We start from the raw sequence: 15,102 nt of genomic DNA, 5'->3' as shown, positions 1-15,102 counted from the left end.
TCTCAAGAGCCCCGTGGGATGAATCAGGTTGAGAGCCAGTTTGGTGTTGTGGTTAAGTGTGTGGACTCTTATCTGGGAGAACTGGGTTTGATTCCCCGCTCCTCCACTTGCAGCTGCTGAAATGGCCTTGGGTCAGCTATAGCTCTCGCAAGAGTTGTCCTTGAAAGGGCAGCTGCTGTGAGAGCTAGGGTTGCCAATCCCCAGGTGGGGGCAGGGGATCCCCCGGTTTGGAGAGCCTCCTCCCGCTTCAGGGTCGTCAGAAAGCGGGGGGAGGGGAGGGAAATGTCTGCTGGGAACTCTGTTATTCCCTATGGAGATTTATTCCCATAGAAAATCATGGAGAATTGATCCGCAGGTATCTGGGGCTCTGGGGGGGGGCTGTTTTTGGGAGTAGAGGCACCAAGTTTTCATTATAGCATCTAGTGCCTCTCCCCAAAATACCCCCCAAGTTTCAAAAAGATTGGACCAGGGGGTCCAATTCTATGAGTCCCCAAAGAAGGTGCCCCTATCCTTCATTATTTCCTATGGAAGGAAGGAATTGAAAAGGTGTGCCGTCCCTTTAAATGTGAGGGCCAGAACTCCCTTTGGAGGTCAATTATGCTTGTCACAGCCTTGATCTTGGCTCCACCCCAATGTCTCCTGGCTCCACCCCCAAAGTCCCCAGATATTTCTTGAATTGGACTTGGCAACCCTGGTGAGAGCCCTCTCAACCTCACAGGGTGTCTGTTGTTGGGGGAGAAGATATAGGAGATTGTGAGCTGCTCTGAGTCTCTGATTCAGAGAGAAGGGAGGGGTATAAATCTGCAGTCTTCTTCTTGAGAGCGATTGGTCCAAGTTCGCCTAATATGCTTTGGGGCAGAGTGGGTATTTGAACCTGGCTCCTGTGGGCAAGTTGAATCAAAATACTGTTCCCTTCGTCATTTCCAAATCCTAGAAGTGACATTTCTTCTGCGGTGGAGTTGCTGTTTTATGGATATGCAAATATATTCAGATTCATAAGACTGACTGCGTGAGCTTTATCAGCCACGATGACTTTGATCAAATGACAGCTCGAATTAGTTTGATTTATGAACACAAGGGGTAGCACTTAGGGGAGTCATATTAATTAGAGTCATCAACTGAAGGCTTCTGAAGCTGATGAGGTTGCCTTTGAAGTTAAACGTTGCAAACAAGCCTGCCAAAGTCACTGGTCCACAATGTTCAGGGGGCCCTGCTTAACCCTGGGAGAGCCAGTTTGGTGTAGTGGTTAAGTGTGCGGACTCTTATCTGGGAGAACCGGGTTTGATTCCCCACTCCTCCACTTGCACCTGCTAGCATGGCCTTGGGTCTGCCATAGCTCTGGCAGAGGTTGTCCTTGAAAGGGCAGCTGCTGTGAGAGCCCTCTCAGCCCCACCCACCTCACAGGGTGTCTGTTGTGGGGGAGGAAGGTAAAGGAGATTGTGAGCCGCTCTGAGACTCTTCGGAGTGGAGGGCGGAATATAAATCCAATATCTTCATCTACCTCACAGGGTGTCTGTTGTGGGGGAGGAAGGTAAAGGAGATTGTGAGCCGCTCTGAGACTCTTCGGAGTGGAGGGCGGAATATAAATCCAATATCTTCATCTACCTCACAGGGTGTCTGTTGTGGGGGAGGAAGGGAAAGGAGATTGTGAGCCGCTCTGAGACTCTTTGGAGTGGAGGGCGGAATATAAATCCAATATCTTCATCTACCTCACAGGGTGTCTGTTGTGGGGGAGGAAGGGAAAGGAGATTGTGAGCCGCTCTGAGACTCTTTGGAGTGGAGGGCGGGATATAAATCCAATATCTTCATCTACCTCACAGGGTGTCTGTTGTGGGGGAGGAAGGGAAAGGAGATTGTGAGCCACTCTGAGACTCTTTGGAGTGGAGGGCGGGATATAAATCCAATATCTTCATCTACCTCACAGGGTGTCTGTTGTGGGGGAGGAAGGGAAAGGAGATTGTGAGCCGCTCTGAGACTCTTCGGAGTGGAGGGCGGGATATAAATCCAATATCTTCATCTACCTCACAGGGTGTCTGTTGTGGGGGAGGAAGGTAAAGGAGATTGTGAGCCGCTCTGAGACTCTTTGGAGTGGAGGGCGGGATATAAATCCAATATCTTCATCTACCTCACAGGGTGTCTGTTGTGAGGGAGGAAGGGAAAGGAGATTGTGAGCCGCTCTGAGACTCTTCGGAGTGGAGGGCGGGATATAAATCCAATATCTTCATCTACCTCTCAGGGTGTCTGTTGTGGGGGAGGAAGGTAAAGGAGATTGTGAGCCACTCTGAGACTCTTCGGAGTGGAGGGCGGGATATAAATCCAATATCTTCTTCTTCTTCTTAACCTACACATGAAAGTGGAAATTTCAATAGCTCATGAGCCACCTGAAAGGAAAAGAACATGCATTCCTCTAAGCTTACAAAAACATTCTTTCCTACTCATGTCGGAGCAATTCCTGGCAGAGGTCATTTGTAGAACAATAGGTGGTGGAGCTCATCTGGGGATTGTTATGCAGGTGCACCAACTATTCAATGGACAAGGAGGTGGGACTCTCAGAAGGAGGAGGAGGAACTCTCAGAGAGGTTCAGGAGCTGTGCTCCTGTGAGCTCCCACTGAAGCTGAGGCCTACATAAGCCTATTCTTATTAATTCAGTTTACAGACATTTCTTCCTTTTCTAAATCCTCGATAAGAGGGACCTTTTTTGCAATTGGGAAGAAAATGTGAGGTGTGCATGTGTAGCTGCCTTATACGGAACCAGACTGCCAAGGTCAGTGTTGTCTACTCAGAGTGGTAGCTGCTGTCCAGGGTGTCAGGTGGAGGTCTTTTGTATAATCTATTGCTTGGTCTTTTAAACTGGAGATGTTGGGGATTGAACCTCTATACAAAGTATGTGAACCCGCATGAAGCTGCATTCTACTGGCTACCTGCTCAGAATGGCATAGCTCTCCAGGGTCTCAGGCTGAGGTCTTTCCCATCACCTACTGCCTGGTCCTTTTGGCTGGAGATGCTGGGGATTGAACCTGGGACTTTCTGCAAGCCAAGCAGGTGCTCTAAGAAGAAGAAGACCGCAGATTTATACCCCTCCCTTCACTCTGAATCAGAGTCTCAGAGCGGCTTACAATCTCCTTTATCTCCTTCCCCCACAACAGACACCCTGTGAGGTGCGTGGAGCTGAGAGAGCTCTCACAGCAGCTGCCCTTTCAAGGACAACTTCTATGAGAGCTATGGCTGACCCAAGGCCATTCCAGCAGCTGCAGGTGGAGGAGTGGGGAATCAAACCTTGTTCTCCCAGATAAGAGTCCGCACACTTAACCTCTACAAACTGGCTTCTCCTCCAGTTCTTCAGGAGTTCTACTACTGAGCCATGGCCCCTCCCCTCCCTGTGAGGTGACTTGTGACATTAAAGCTACAATTTATTACATCACAGTGGATGCTCATTTCCCACCCCCATTCACACACCTCTGTAACAGTAGCACACTAGCAACTTAAAACTATTCCTGATGTTTTGTATCAACTGTTGCCAGTTAAAATCAATCACAGGGTAAAGTTTGGAATGCAGAAAGTTACCAGTAGAACCTGCTGACAGTAATAATCCTGTAGCATTGAGAACACAATTATGCTACAAAGTAAACTGGTTGGAATCTGGTTTAATATCTGTGGCTTTCTCACAGGGATTCCTGGGAAATGTAGTCTGTGAGGCTGTATACCCTGCTGGTTGCTGGTGCCATGTTCTGTCTTCCCACTCCTTTGGGGGAAGAGGGAAGGGTTTTTTTCTTCATAAGCAGGGAGTGACTTTGTCTTCTACTTTTCAGGAGTAAGACCCCACCCCTCACCCCGAAAGGAGCGATTGTCCCCCAGCACCATGCTCCGAAGACTTCTGGATCGGCCCTGCACTTTGGCCCTCTTGATCTGCTTCCAGTTTGCCTTCATGGCCTATTTCTCCTTTGGCGGCTTCCGCAACCTGGCCTCCATCTTTGGCCATGATTCGAACCCGTCTTTTGATTACTCACGAACCCATGACGTCTACACCAACCTTAGCCTCTTGCCTCAGCATCCCCGTCATGGAAACCCCACAGGATCTCTGCCCTACTGCCCGGAGCGATCGCCTTATCTTGGTGAGTCTGACTTGTGGGGTGGGCATAAAGGTGCCTGCGACACACATGCTCTGTTTGGGGTTTGAAAAGTGAAGGGGGTTGTGACCGATGAATGCAGGGGTGGGAAAGAGCTCCGGAGGAACTAAACAGGATCCTAATCTTGCATAAGACCCAAGTAGGTGCAGGGGATCTGTTGGAATTATAGTTCACCTCCAAACTGCAGTTCCCCTGGAGATAAGGGATGCTTTGGAGCAGGGGTGTCAAACATGCGGCCCAGAGGCCGAATCAGGCCCTCAATGGGCTCCTCTCAGGCTCTCAAACAGTTGGCTGTCATCTGCTTCCTTCTCTCTCTCTCTTGCTTCCTACTGCATAACAGCTTGCTTTGCAAGGTTTGATCGATCACACAGGAGCTACAGAGCAAAGTCTCTGTTTTCTTCATTGGCTGAGGCTCCTCCCTTGGGGAGAAAGGGGTGAGGGAGAACTTGCTTTGCCAGGCTCTGTCAGTCACACAGCAGAGCTACTGAGCCAAACCTCTCTTCCTTCTGTTGGCTGAGGCTCCTTCCCTTTCTGGTCCCCTGGGGAAGTAAGGAAAGAGTTAGAGCTTCCTTTGCCCAGTTCCCTGGATCCCATGGGAGAAATACAAAGAAAGCACCTTTAAGACCAACGAGTGCTAGTTTTAAGCATATTGTTAGCTGCCCTGAGTCCGCTTGCGGAGAGGGCGGGATAGAAATTGAATGTAATAAATAATAAATAAATGTTTAAAGTGGCAGGAGTTCGTTAAAAAATAAAACTTTATTTGTGTGTGTCCTTTATAGAGTTTATATCTCTGCTACTTAATCTTGAATAGGTACACATACGGCCCAGCCTGACATGGCCTGCCCCAACAAGATCTCATATATGTCATATCCAGCCCTCATAACAAATGAGTTTGAAGACCCTGCTTTGGAGGGTGGACTCTGTGGCATTGTGCCCCACTGAGGTCCATGTCCTCCCCAGGCTCCTCCCCCAATTCTCCGGAGTTCCCCACCTGGAGCTGGTAGCCCTACCTGCCCCCCCCCCCCCCCGCAATGGGCCAGTGGGGACCTGGCCTGAAGGATGTAAATACTCCAGTTACCCTGGAAATGGCTGTGTTAAGTGCCATAAGGCTGTGTCCATCTTATGGGCAACCCTAAACATCGTGTCATTAACAGCCTTGGTCTGGTTGAGGGCCGTGGCTTCCTTGACTGAGTCCATCCATCTCAGGTTGGATTTTCCTCTTTTCTTGCTCCCTTTCACTTTTCCCAGCATTATTGTCTTTTCCAGTGAGCCTTGTCTTCTCATAATGTGACCGAAGTATGATAACCTCAGGTTAGTTGTTTTAGCTTTTAGGGAGAATTCAGATTGGGTTGGATCTATAGCCCTCTTATTTGAATTTCTGACCATCCATGGTGCCGCCTTATGCATGAACGCATGAGACTGAGAGCCAGTTTGGTGTCGTGGTTAAGTGGGAGAACCGGGTTTGATTCCCCGCTCACTCATATCTGGGAGAACCGGGTTTGATTCCCCACTCCTCAACTTACAGCTGCTGGAATGGCCTTGGGGCCAGCCATATCTCTCGTAGGAGTTGTCCTTGAAAGGGCAGCTGCTGTAGGAGCTCTCTCAGTCCCACCTCCCTCACAGGGTGTCTGCTGTTGGGGGAGAAGATATAGGAGATTGTAAGTCGCTCTGAGTCTCTGATTCAGAGAGAATGGTGGGGTATAAATCTGCAGTCGTCATCTTCTTCTTCCCTGGCAATAAAGGTAAAGGTCATCCCCTGTGCAAGCATCGAGTCGTTACCGACCCGTGGGGTGACATCACGTCATGTTTTCTTGGCAGACTTTATGGGATGGTTTGCCACTGCCTTCCCCAGTGATCTGTGCTTTCCCTCTAGCAAGCTGGGTTCTCATAGAATTTGCTGAGCAGACAGGTTAAAACGGATAAAAGGAAGTACTTCTTCACCCAAAGGGTGATTAACATGTGGAATTCACTGCCACAGGAGGTGGTGGCGGCCACAAGCATAGCCACCTTCAAGATGGGTTTAGATAAAAATATGGAGCAGAGGCCCATCAGTGGCTAATTAGCCACAGTGTGTGTGTATATATAAAAATTTTTGCCACTGTGTGACACAGAGTGTTGGACTGGATGGGCCATTGGCCTGATCCAACATGGCTTCTCTTATGTTCTCATTTTACCAACCTCAGAAGGATGACGGCTGAGTCAACCTTGAGCTGGCTACTCGGCTACTTCTCCTGGGATCGAACTCAGGTTGCGAGCAGAGCTTGGACTGCAGTACTGCAGCTTACCACTTTGCGCCACGGGGCTGCTTTCCTTGGCAATACTGGACCGTAAATTATAAGAGAGAGGGATTTTTTTTGGGGGGGGGGGGAAGTGTGGGAGATAGTCCCAGAGATGAAAGAACTAAGATGAAACCAGCTTCTGAAAATCCCATTTTGATCAAGTGGCAGGAGTCAGTTTGCTTTTGGCCATCATTTTATTGCACACCAAACTTCTTTCTCTTTATCGTTTTATGGTTGTTTCCTGCTGTATTGTTGTCTAACTGCTGATTCCTGAAGAGTAAATAATAAACGAATAAAAGAATAAATGATAACATCCCTGAACTACTCAGAGACAAGCTAAGCTTTCTAGGAGTCGCTTATAAAACCGTAAATTAGTCAAAACCGTAAGGAATAGCTGGAAAAACAGTTCATTGTGTATAAGCAAGGCCAAAACAACAACAAACCAGTCAGATTCCAACAGGCAAGAGAGAAAAATCAAAACAACTGAAGATTGAGAAGTTGTTTAATGACCACTGCTACTTCAGTGAATTTGTGGGTAGTCTAAATTCTATAAATTCTTTCCAGACTTTAAGAGACATTCCGCTTTAAGCAGGGGTGGAATTCTAGCAGGAGCTCTTTTGCATATTAGGCCACAGCTCCCTGATGTAGCCAATCCTCCAAGAGCTTACAAAAAAAGAGCCTTGAAGGCTCTTGAAGGATTGGCTACATCAGGGGGTGTGGCCTAATATGCAAAGGAGCTCCTGCTAGAATTCCACCCCTGCCTTTAAGGAAAAGAGATACACTTTTGACTGACGCTGCTCAGATTCAAACCAGATTCCCTTTTAGGAAACAGAGATGCTTCCCTGATTGATACTGAGCCAAGTAATCAGGATAATTGTGGTACAGATTCAGACCTGAAAGAATTGACCCATGAGGCAGCTGGGGAAGGTGACCATTTCCCTGAAAACATCTGGGGAATACAATAAAGCCTCTTCCAGCAATTCCAAGCTTTGTCACTGACCAATGCCCGTTAACGGCAAACACAGTCATTTCAATCTTTGAAAAGCTGACAGAAATATCTGAGGAAATAGAAGTCTTTAGGAATGTTCTTGAGATTTATGGGAAACCAGTGATCTACTAACATTGGGCAGTCTCAAAATAACTTTGTTTAAGAGCTTGGTGACCCCATGGACCAAGGAAGAACCCCTCCTGAAATGGAAAGTGTGCTAAATGATAATTCTTATTTTCAGAAAAAAGCAAGGTCATGCTAAAGATTGGCACTGTTGGTGCAGTAAATCACAAAAATTTGCCAAGGCCGCCCCCCCCCCCGCCCAATCATAACGAGATTCTTTTAACTTAAATATTTCACATGCATCTGCTGAAATTACCTTGGGTCAGTCATAACTCTGTCAGAGGCTGTTCTAGAAAGAGCAGTTTCTATCAGAGCTCTCAGCCCCACCTACCTCACAGGATATCTGTTGTGGGGAGGAAAAGGGAAAAGAGATTATAAACTGCTCTGAGATGCCTTCGGGTAGCAAAGGGCGGGGTATAAAACCAATATCTTTTTCTTCTAAATATTTTATAATCCAAATATGCTTTTAAAAATGAAATATTTTCTAGCTTCCTTTGAAAGCTATCTGTCAAGAGTCTTTAGGGATAGATTGATTTGATCTTTGCTCATAAACCAAATTCGTTCAAGGGTCACTCACAAACTAGAAGGCAGAAAATGAAGATACTGGATCAAACCCAGAATCAATTAAGACGTGCCGTGGCAATGGTAAAGCCATCTGACAAGGCTGGAAATAATCAAAATAATTAGAAAAGTACTTTGATTGCATAGAAAAAGTACATGCCTAATTTAAAGCATTCAGCTAGTGAGCTAACTAGTCAACTGCTAGATTCTGGTATGCATCTTGAGTTGATGGATTTTTCTGCAAGATCTAGTGACTTGAAATCATTACTTGCAACTACTTTCTCCTTAACTGAACTTCTTATGTCACTCATTATGGAAGACAAGTATCAGGATCAGAACGTCAAAGAAGTATCTAATATAACTAATCTGCTAAGTCAGGGGTGGCCAATGGCAGCTCTCCAGATGTTTTTTTGCCTACAGTTACCATCAGCCCCAGCCAGTACGGCTGATGGCTGGGGCTGATGGGAGTTGTAGGCAAAAAAAAAACATCTGGAGAGCTACCGTTGGCCACCCCTGTGCTAAGTTACCAGAGTTGATTGACCTAGAATATTCCATTCGGGTAATTAATCTAACATCTCCAAGCGACATGCATGAAGAACCGTCAAGAACACAGGATGAATTTAAAGTTTCTTGTGTGGGAAGATCTAACAATTCCCAGAAGCTTCAGTGTCCTCAGAAAGACCAACCACCTTTCTGCAACGATAAGGCAGAAGAGCTCTTGCAACAGCAGAATACAGGAGATTTCTCTTCTGCTGAATAACACAATTCCCTGACAACTCTGGAATCAAACTGCTTGTCCATAATATTGCAGTATGGTCTACTAAGGCCAAGGATATTCACATTGGAGCCAGAAATCCTAACTATAAATACAAGTTGATGGGGTGTGAACTGGCAGAAACTGACTAAGAAAGAGATCTTGGGGTCATGGTAGATAACTCACTGAAAATGTTGAGACAGTGTGCGATTGCAATAAAAAAGGCCAACGCCATGCTGGGAATTATTAGGAAAGGAATTGAAAACAAATAAGCCAGTATCATAATGCCCCTGTATAAAATGATGGTGCATCATTTAGAATACTGTGTACAATTCTGGTCACCAGCACCACACTCAAAAAAAATATTTTATAGCATTGGAAAAAGTGCAGAAAAGGGCAACTAGAACGAATAAAGGGTTGGAATACTTTCCCTATGAAGAAAGGTTAAAACGCGTGGGGCTTTTTAGCTTGACGAAATGTCTACTGAGGGGTGACATGATAGAGGTGTACAAGATTGTGCATGGGATAGAGAAGAAAGAGAAAGAACTACTTTTCTCCCTTTCTCACAATACGAGAACTTGTGGACATTCAATGAAATCGCTGAGCAGTCAGGTTAGAACTGATAAAAGGAAGTATTTCTTCACCCAAAACTCAGATGGAATCAGGGAGTCTACCGGTAGGGCCAGAAGCCCAAATGCTCCACCCCAGACTTAGTCTTCCGTCTGTACTTTGTGGCTGATAGCCACTTGTAGACCTCTTCTCCAGATGTTTATCTAATCCCCTCTTGAAACTGTCTGTGCTTGTAACTACCGCCACTTCCTGTGGCAGTGAGTTCCTCATGTTAATTACTCTTTGGGTGAAGAAGGACTGTTTTAAGCTCATTTAGAGGAATATATTAACAATCTGATCAATGATCATTCACAGATGACCCTAATAATTGCTGGAGACTTTAATGCCAGGGCAGGAGAAAACAATGAAGCTATTTATGCTTATTTTCAAGAGATCCCTTCTGAACCACTAATGGAACCTCATCTCCTCTACAGACAGTCCAAGGATATTGGTTGATAGTTAAAGCTTCCTGTGTCTGATGCAACTGGAGTTGGAGATCTGAGCCCTTAAATTCCCCTCCCACCTTCTGAATGAGATATAAGAGCTGAGGGCAGGCCTTTTTTTGTAACAGAAGCTCCTTTGCATATTAGGCCACATCCCCTGATATAGTAGCCAATCCTCCTGGAGCTTACCGTAGGCCCTGTAAGAAGAGCCCTGTAAGCTCTTAGAGGATTGGCTACATCAGGGGGTGTGGCCTAATATGCAAAGGAGTTCCTGCTACAAAAAAAGTCCTGGCTCAGAGGATCTCCATTCCTACTTATATTTGATGAAGGGAACTTGGACTCTCGAAAGCTTATAATGGATTCGAACGTAGCTGTTCACTCAAACGTGTAGCATGAAGGTTTCTAGGGGGAGCAAGCTGCAGCATTTGATGGGCTTAATGACATACCTTCAACTATCTGTTTGCTGTTTCAAGATGAGTAATTTTGTCCACAACTAATCATGTACGTGATGATACTCTGTTTAAGTGCTCCTGGTACTCCATATAGCTTAACTCGAGAAGCCAATATTTGCTTCGTTTATGGTCTACCGTTCTTACCCGAGATTCAAGGTGGATTGCGCACTTGAAACAGGGCAATAAGAGCAGTTCGCAGCCCACAGCCAACAGTGACTAAGAGGGGACTGCAAAATAAGAGAGCGGTGCACAAGAAAGAATGCAACAGCACTAGATTGCCAAAACAGGACAACCCCGCCCCCCCAACCCAAACAGTGACATATAGTGAAAGAATAAAAGCAGCGATCTAGAGTTCTACAAAGGAGATATCGAGTGCCTCTGTATGAAAGACTGTTCCTGTGGACCGAATAACCCTGACTCGATTCAACATATACTGTTTGACTGCCAACTTTTATGATAACTCCCGCAAGGAATTATTTGGAAAGCTCTCTTTGTCTCCCGATTACTGGACTAATCTGCCCATCTATCTGCATTTATTGAATGATACTAAGTTGGAAATTTCTAAGGCTGTAGCAAACTTTTTTGGTGGATAGTCTTAAATTTTGGTGTAGTGGTTAAGTGTGTGGACTCTTATCTGGGAGAACTGGGTTTGATTCCCCACTCCTCCACTTGCAGCTGCTGGAACAGCCTTGAGTCAGCCATAGCTCTCGTAGGAATTGTCCTTGAAAGGGCAGCTGCTGTAAGAGCTCTCTCAGCCCCACCTCCCTCACAGGGTGTCTGTTGTGGGGGGTGGGGGGAGAAGGTAAAGGAGATTGTGACCGCTCTGAGATTCAGAGTGTAGGGCGGGATATAAATCCAATATCCAATTATTTAATTTGACCATGTATGACTGTATACATAATTTAGGTATATGTTTTGGTTTTATTTCAAAGGTTTAAAGCTTCTTTTTTGTGCTCTGTACTGGGCTTTCTTTGTAGAAAAAGCCTAGCAGGAACTCATTTGCATATTAGGCCACATCCCGTGATGTCACTCTTGTTTTTGCACAGGGCTTTGTTTGTAGAAAAAGCCCAGTAGGGACTCATTTACCTGTTAGGCCACACCCCCTGACACCAAGCCAGCTGGAACTGCATTCCTATGTGTTCCTGCTCAAAGAAAGCCCTGGCTCTGTACAGGTCTAAATGTGTATGTTGTGCCATTCAAGGTTTGGATGGAATAAAAGCAATGGAAACTAGCTCAAAATTCATGTGTGTTAACTGTGACCTTATTCCTTTAATATGCGCCTAGTTTCTTTCTGAGAATATTTCTCTCCAAATAGTACAATTTCTTTTCTTTACTGCAAACCCGGGGAGGTTGGGGTTTAGGGGTGGGGGAGAGATCTCAGTGGGGCATAATGCCATAGAGTCCACCTTCCAGAGCAGCCGTTTTCTCCAGGCAAGCTGATCAGTTGTAATCCCAGGAGATCTCCAGCCATCACTGGGGGGGTTGGTAACCCTTCTAATTAGAGGGAGGTATAGGTTGTCTTTGAGTCTGGCTGCGCGGGGCCTATGATGACGTCTGTCCTGTTTCTGTCCTTGTTGAACCTCTTGATCCCAGTTGGCCCCTTGACGGTGAGCTTCAGCCGCGTGCCGACCCTGGAGCAGATCCAGCAGAAGAACCCAGCTGTGAGCAACGGGGGCCGGTACCGCCCTTCCTGCTGCGAGCCACGCTCCCGCACCGCCATAATTATCCCGCACCGCAACCGGGAGACGCACCTCCGTCACCTGCTGTACTATCTCCATCCTTTCCTTCAGCGCCAGCAGCTGCAGTATGGAATCTACGTCGTGCATCAGGTGCGTAGTTTATGGGCGGGGAGAAGGGCTTTTTTTATAGCAGGAACTCCTTTGCGTATTAGGCCACACACCCCACTGATGTAGCCAATCCTCCAGGAGCTTACAGGGCTCTTAGTACAGGGCCTACTGTAAGCTCCAGGAGGATTGGCTCCATCAGTTGGGCTTGGGGCCTAATATTTAGTTGAGAACTCTTCTGATTTAATTTCAACCCATTGGTCCTACCTTCTGGGGCCACAGAAAACCACACCACCCTCTATAGGACAGCCCTTCAAGTACTTGGGAGCTGGAAAATGACTGAGAGAATGGTTCTCCCCCCACCACCCCCGGTCTTTGCCATTTTTGAGTGCTGATAAAGTAGGTGGAGAAAGTTGGCTGTAAATTAGCCTGTCACCTCTATTCTCTCAGTCTGCACCTAGACTCCAGAAATGGATTCCTCCAGATTTTTGGGGCGAATTCTACCCAAGCAAGCATGCCTTTGCAGTAGTGTTCCTTCTAAGCTGTTAGCGTGAGCTAGCTCACAGTTTTTTTAGCTTCCAGCTCACGCATTTTTGTCTTAGCTCAGGAAGGATGACCCCAGAGCACACTAATGTATGCAGTAGCTCACAACTTTAATGCCAGTAGCTCACAAAGTAGAATTTTTGCTCACAAGACTCTGCAGCGTAGAGGGAACATTGCTTTGCAGCTGTAGAAGCACAGACCCTGGTGCTTCTCTCTTCAGACGCTACATTGGTGTGTTTTAATTTGGAATGTGACCTGAAACTCTTCACAGCAGGGGCTCCCCAACGTCTGTGGGTCTGCAAGCACATTTGGAATTCTGACACAGCCCAGGGGTGCAGCCACAAAATGGCTGCCTCAGGAGATGGAGACAGCTGCAAAATGGCTGCCGCAGCTTAACTTCAGTCACATATCAAAAGTCTTTATGCTGTGGTGGCAACTGCTGGTAATGCAACATTTTTTAAAAATCTGCATAACCACTCAGATCTCCAGTGGCTAATCAGAAGCCTTCCCACCCAATTTCTAAAAAAACTTGGAAGATATCAGGAAAAGTCTTGTGGGCACCATGGCACACATAGGGCACTATGTTGGGGACTGCTGCTTTACAGATAATGACAGTTGGTCTTTGCCCCCTCTTTTGTGTTTGTGTTCTATCCAGAATTGGACCATTTATTCATTTATATCCCACCTTTCTCCCCAGTGGGGCCCCAAGGTGACTTACATCATTCCCTTATCCTCCATTCTATTCTCACAAACAACCCTGTGAGGCGGGTGAGATGGAGAGCATGTGACTGACCCAAGGTCTTCCAGCAAGCTTGCATGGCAGAGCGAGGATTTGAATCTGGGTTTTCCCTGACCCTAGTCTAACACTGGAAACACTACACCATGCTGGTTCACAATATTCTTGTCTTTAAAAGGGGATGAGGTAGATTTGGAGGATAAGTCTTATCAGTGGCTGCAACCATGGTGGCTGAGGGAAACGCCACATTCAGAGGCACTAATCCTCTGAATCCCAGAACCAGGAGGCAACATCAGGGGAAGGGCCACAGCCTCTACACTCAGTTGTTGGCCATCCAGAGGAACTGGTTGAGCTCACAGTATGAGACAGGATGCTCGACTAGAGGGACCAGGGCTCTTCTGATGTTCTTATAAAGGGAAGGCCTCAGCCTGTATGGCCTGTTGCTGGCTCTCCAGAGAAACTGATCGAGGCCACTGGATGAGACAGGATGCTGGACTAAATGGACCACTGGTCTGATCCGGCAGGGGTCTTCTGATGATGTTCTTATGAGGGAAAGGCCTCAGCCCGGATGTCCTGTTGCTGGCCCTTCAGAGGAACTGGTTGAGGTCACGATATGAGATAGGATGCTGGACTAGATGGAACCTCACTGGTCCGATGTCTCAGAGCTCTTATGTTCTTAATATTTATATTAACTATAAAATTACAATTTCAGTACTTAAGAATGGATAGGTAGCATGATATAGTGCTTATGAGCATCATACTAGAGTCTGGGAGACCCATGTTTGAGTGCCCACTCTGCTGTGAAAGTTTGCGTTATGACCTTGGGTCAGCTGCACACTCTTAGTTTATCACCCCTCATGATGTGACTGTGAGGTGGAAAACAGAGGGGAAGAGAAGGACGTAAGCTGCTCCGCATCTCTAGTGGAGAGAAAGGCAGCATATAAATGAAGTAATTGAGTTAGAGAGATAAAATTACCAAGCCCTAGGAGGAAAGGCTGAGGGACTTGGGAATGTTCAGTCTGGAGAGAAGAGGTGGTTGGGGGAGGGGGGGACATGACGGCTCTCTTGAAGTATCTGAAGGGCTGTGACTTAAAGGAGGGCAGGGAACTGCTCCTGTTGGCAGCAGAAGATAGGATTTGCAATAATGGGTTTAAATTAAGGGTGGAAAGGAAACACTTCTTCACAGTTGCCCAAGAGTGGAATCAGCTACTGAGGGAGATGGTGAGCCCCTCCTCCCAGGCAGTCTTTAAGCAGTAGCAAAAAAACAAACACAGCCTGTGGAAAATAATGAAACTTGTTTAAAGAAACTCCAAGATTCAAAACGCAACTCAAACTGAACAGCAGACCAAGAGTAATTTTTAAGGAGTGGCTGGACAAACACTTCAGGGATGTTCTAGGCCAGACTTGCTTAATGTAAGAGCCACCTAGAATAAATGTCATATGTTTGAGAGCCGCAAGACATGAACGTCAGATGTTTGAGAGCCACAAGACAGGAGAAGGAAGGAAGGGAAATAAATGGGAAGGGAGAGGTAGAAAGAAAGCAACTTTAAATTTAAATGTATTTTCCAAGTCAGCCGACAGGGTGGTGGAGGCTTGGAGAGCCACATGTGGCCCGAGCCAAAGTTTGGCCACTCCTGCTTTAGGCAGATTCTGCACTGAGCAGGGGGTTGGGCTAGATAGCCTCTAGGATCCCTTCCAACTC

General features: G+C 46.6%; 1 protein-coding gene across 1 annotated transcript in view; it reads left to right on the top strand.

The window, feature by feature from the left end:
* B4GALT3 (beta-1,4-galactosyltransferase 3) overlaps positions 1-15,102 on the top strand; it is a 34,653-nt gene that overhangs the window by 4,842 nt on the left and 14,709 nt on the right. Inside the window, exons 2-3 of the mRNA XM_060257134.1 lie at positions 3,811-4,113; positions 11,931-12,166. Of these exons, the coding sequence (XP_060113117.1) occupies positions 3,861-4,113; positions 11,931-12,166 (489 nt within the window). The 5' untranslated portion in view covers positions 3,811-3,860. The remainder of the gene's footprint in view (positions 1-3,810; positions 4,114-11,930; positions 12,167-15,102) is intronic.

The sequence above is a fragment of the Heteronotia binoei genome, chromosome 1 (assembly GCF_032191835.1).
Source record: "Heteronotia binoei isolate CCM8104 ecotype False Entrance Well chromosome 1, APGP_CSIRO_Hbin_v1, whole genome shotgun sequence".
Taxonomy (NCBI): domain Eukaryota; kingdom Metazoa; phylum Chordata; class Lepidosauria; order Squamata; family Gekkonidae; genus Heteronotia; species Heteronotia binoei.
Note: the sequence above shows the minus strand (reverse complement) of the source record. Positions and strands in the feature narration are given on the sequence as shown.